Here is a 4,173-nt window from a genome sequence, read left to right as displayed (position 1 = left end):
AGATAAAATACAGGAAGCATAAATTGTGATATACATTGCTAGCTCATTATTTTATATAGCTTCATAATTGAATTAAGTATTCACATTAACTACCAAAATATTAAAGAGACTATTCATATACTGTACAGATGTATGTATGCCTTTTATAAAACAATGCAAAGAATACATAGATGTATTTTTGTATTTCACTTTTAAAATTTATTGTTATTATTTATTTTTAATTGAAATCTTTGTTACAATAAACTTTTTAACTTAAACTGTTTGCTTCACTTGTAAATGTTTAGGAACAGTCTGAAGTTTCAGTAAAGTTATTCAAAGTTTTCACCATAGTAATTCAAAGTTCCAAAGTTTTCGTCATAGTAAATCAAAGTTCCAAAGTTTTCACTATAGTAAATCAAAGTTCCAAAGTTTTTACTATAGTGAATCAAAGTTCCAAAGTTTCCACTATAGTAAATCAAAGTTCCAAAGTTTTCGTCATAGTAAATCAAAGTTTCAAAGTTTTCGCCATAGTAAATCAAAGTTTCAAAGTTTTCACTATAGTAAATCAAAGTTCCAAAGTTTTCACTATAGTAAATCAAAGTTCCAAAGTTTTCGCCATAGTAAATCAAAGTTTCAAAGTTTTCGCCATAGTAAATCAAAGTTCCAAAGTTTTCACTATAGTAAATCAAAGTTCCAAAGTTTTTACTATAGTAAATCAAAGTTCCAAAGTTTTCACTATAGTAAATCAAAGTTCCAAAGTTTTCGTCATAGTAAATCAAAGTTCCAAAGTTATAACTTTGGTACTATAGTAAACTATAGTTTACTATAGTTAACTATAGTTTACTATAGTATTTTTTTGTTAGGGTATAGACACACTCTGGGACGGAGACTTGCAAGACGTCAGAAACATATCAAACTATAACGATGGGGTTCAGTACATCTTGGTTTTGCAAGACGTGTTTTCGAGGTTTCTATTTACGGCTCCTTTAAGGCAGAAAAAAGCTAACGACATCATAGAGGCTCTGAAAGACATTTTTTCTAATGGTAGAAAACCTAAGGTGCTGAGAACGGACAAAGGAAGCGAATTTAAAAACAGATGGTTGAAGGCTTTTCTGAAAAAGGAAAACGTTCATCCCATATACTCAGAGAATGAGACCAAGAGTTCTCTAGCCGAAAGAAGCATTCAGAATTTAGAGAATCGTCTACAGAGAATGTTCACTGCAAATCAATCGTATAGGTTTCTAAAGGAATTGCCCGCCCTAACCAAAAGCATTAACGATACTCCGTCCCGACCTCTAGGCGGTATGGCACCTTCTGAGGTCAAGGAAAACAACATAGAAGAGACCCGGTATGCCTCTTATTTGGCTAGAAAGCGGCTAGACAAAATGAAGTCGATCTCAAAATCTAGCAAGAAAAAAAAAGAAAGTTTACAAATACAAAATCAACGACAGAGTGCGCATCACACATTTACGACACATTTTTCAGAGAGAATACGCGCAAAAGTGGACGGGGGAAATTTTTGTGATCATGAAACGTTACCGTAGTCAAGGTATACCCGTCTATAAACTTAAAGACTTTGCCGATGACCCCATCAGTGGAACATTCTATGAACAGGAACTGCAAAAAGTAAACAAAACCGACGAGGAGACGTGGAAGGAGCACAAGATTCTGAAGACTCGCAAGAGGAGAGGCGTGGAAGAAATACTGGTATCGTGGTACCAATGGCCCGCAAAGTTTAATTCTTGGATCAAGAAATCTGAACTTATAAAGGTATAAAAAGGCGTGACAGTCAACTCGAGCTTCAGATCAAGATGGGTCATCGGATGGTATTGCGTTCTTCTGATAGTGCCGACATATATCCGTCGAATGTGCCTTGGAATTTTTGGGTACGCTTGCCGAAACCTCTGTCTTTCGAGGGCATCTGGACTATATCTCTCCTAGAATTCAGTTCTACTCCCAATAATCAGGCGAAAGAATGTACGTGTACTGCAATGCTTGTGAGAACACCATCGTCGGTGACGTGAGAAGCCATTGCGTGTTCAAGGGCAGAGAAAAGAACATCATTTATCAGCTCCCATACGACGTGCCTTTAAGACTGGGTGAAGTACAGTCTGTGAACGTGTATATAAGGGATTCCCACGACAATCCGGCCTCATTTCTCAAAGGGGAAGTGACAGTGACGCTTCTATTGAAAAGACATCTCTTGTCGTTGTGACGATGGGTTCGACCTACGTATCTGATCCTCGAGTGTGGAAATCCTTTAACAAGAACATGTTAGGTGGACAATTTAATCCTGGAGGTTATCGAGGTAGGCAAGTGGGTGGAGGTATCGCGGGAATGTATTCCAAGAAACCTTACATGATACCCGTCAACCCTCACGTGACTACCAAAACGGGAGGGGAAAAGATTATCGGGAAGCAAGTCACCCCCGTGGCTGCCGCAGAAGAAAGAGCCAATACGGAATTAAAGACGGCCAAGAAAGAGGACGTCCCTCACGTACCAGTGGGTACTATAAAAGCCGGTCGATTTCAGAAAGCCGTCAGAAGCAAGAAGCGCATCAGAAGAGGTACGTCAAAGAAAAATACACAAAAGAAAGCCAAGAAAAGAAAATTAGAAACACGCTTGGAGGGATCAAACGTATTTGAAAAGTAAGATGGCTTTCCTCAACGACAAGATCACGGACATCGGACTACCACTGGAATTGTCTCTCTTTACTGTGCCGCCCAATCAAGTAGCTGTCGAAAAAATTTACTTTTCGGAATGTCGTCCCGTGACCTCCTTCGACACCACCGATGCCCCCATCGAAATAACCGTTCCCAATCAGGGCAACGAGTACATAGATTTGAGACGCAGTCGCCTCTATGTCAAGTGCAAGATCCTCAAAGTCGACGGCACGCCACTGGCTGCTCAGGAAAAGACCGGCATCATCAACGTCCCCCTACAGTCCATGTGGTCTCAGATCGACGTGTACATGAACGGGAAACTCGTATCGCTCAACACGAGTTATCATCCTTGGAAGGCTTATCTCAAACTCATTCTCTCGGACGGCGGGGACGTGACGGGCTCCCAGTTACAGTCGCAATTATTTTATCTGGACGATTCCGAGATGGACGACCCGGACCCTTACGCAGGGTCCAACGGCGGACTGGCCAATCGATACGTGTACACACAGCAGAGTCACATCTTCGATCTGGAAGGACCCCTGTACGAGGACATTTTTCGTCTAGACAACTATCTTCTGAATGGCGTAGATCTTCATCTGAAACTGTTCCGTACTTCATCCTCATTTGTTCTGATGAGCGAAGAGAGTACCCCGGCTTACAAACTGCAACTGCTGGACGTATCGTTTAAGGCATGTATGGTCAAGGTAGATAGCGGGGTCTTAATCAATCACGCCGAGATTCTGACTAGAACTAAAGTGAAGATGAACACCTGTCCAAAGGACTCGGGATCTTTCATCTGGCAGAACATCTGGTCTAATACCCTTCCCATGAAAGCCGTCTTTTGCTTTGTGTCACAGACGGCCGTCAACGGAGATTACCAGAAAAATCCATTTAATTTTCAAAACTTGGCCGAGGAAATGGCCTTGTACGTCAATGGAGAAAGTCTGCCAGCTCGACCCATAAGAATGGACGTGGGAGTCAACAAAAACTACGTTTCCGCCTACGTCAATCTCTTCGAGGCTTCGGACAAGTGGAACAAAGACGCCGGACTCAAGATCACTTGTTCCTCTTTCGCCAACGGATACGCGATATTTGCTTTCAATCTGGCACCGAGTGACTTGGGAGAAAGCTATTTAAACCTGATTCGTCAGGGAAACGTCAGATTGGAAGTCAAGTTTGCAAGCGTTACGACCGAAACCCTGAACTGTCTGGCATATGCAGAATTTCCCGCACTCTTAGAGATAGATCAGTCCCGGGACATCAGATACACGAGAGCATGAACACCAAACAACTGCAGTGCGTCTTAAGAGAAGACCAGTGCCTATCAAAGATTACAAGCGGTGTTTTTGCTTCGGATACGCTTCCTGTTTATATCGGCTTCTATCCTGCTGCAATTGTCTGTAATACGGACGAATCCAATATGCCGGGAAAACACTGGGTGGCGATGTGGTTCGACAGAATCGGAAAGGCAGAATTTTTCGACAGTTTTGGATGTCCTCCGGATAAATACGGCGAGAATATCCAACGTTTC

At 41.7% G+C, this 4,173-nt stretch overlaps 1 protein-coding gene across 1 annotated transcript; it reads left to right on the top strand.

Annotated features, from left to right (window-relative positions):
- Positions 1-2,632: 2,632 nt before the first annotated feature.
- Positions 2,633-3,922, top strand: LOC133198537 (uncharacterized protein F54H12.2-like). The gene has a single exon (XM_061334619.1). It carries the CDS (start codon positions 2,633-2,635, stop codon positions 3,920-3,922), a length of 1,290 nt encoding a protein of 429 aa, XP_061190603.1.
- Positions 3,923-4,173: the final 251 nt, after the last annotated feature.

Source organism: Saccostrea echinata, unplaced genomic scaffold (assembly GCF_033153115.1).
Source record: "Saccostrea echinata isolate AGI-Se365-2 ecotype Australia unplaced genomic scaffold, CSIRO_AGI_Sech_v1 ptg000033l, whole genome shotgun sequence".
Lineage (NCBI taxonomy): Eukaryota > Metazoa > Mollusca > Bivalvia > Ostreida > Ostreidae > Saccostrea > Saccostrea echinata.
The sequence above is the reverse complement of the archived record's forward strand: the minus strand, read 5'-3'. Positions and strand labels throughout refer to the sequence as shown.

Coding starts and splice junctions, on each gene's coding strand:
- LOC133198537 (XM_061334619.1), top strand. CDS start 2,633: ATGGCTTTCCTCAACGACAAGATCACGGACATCGGACTACCACTGGAA.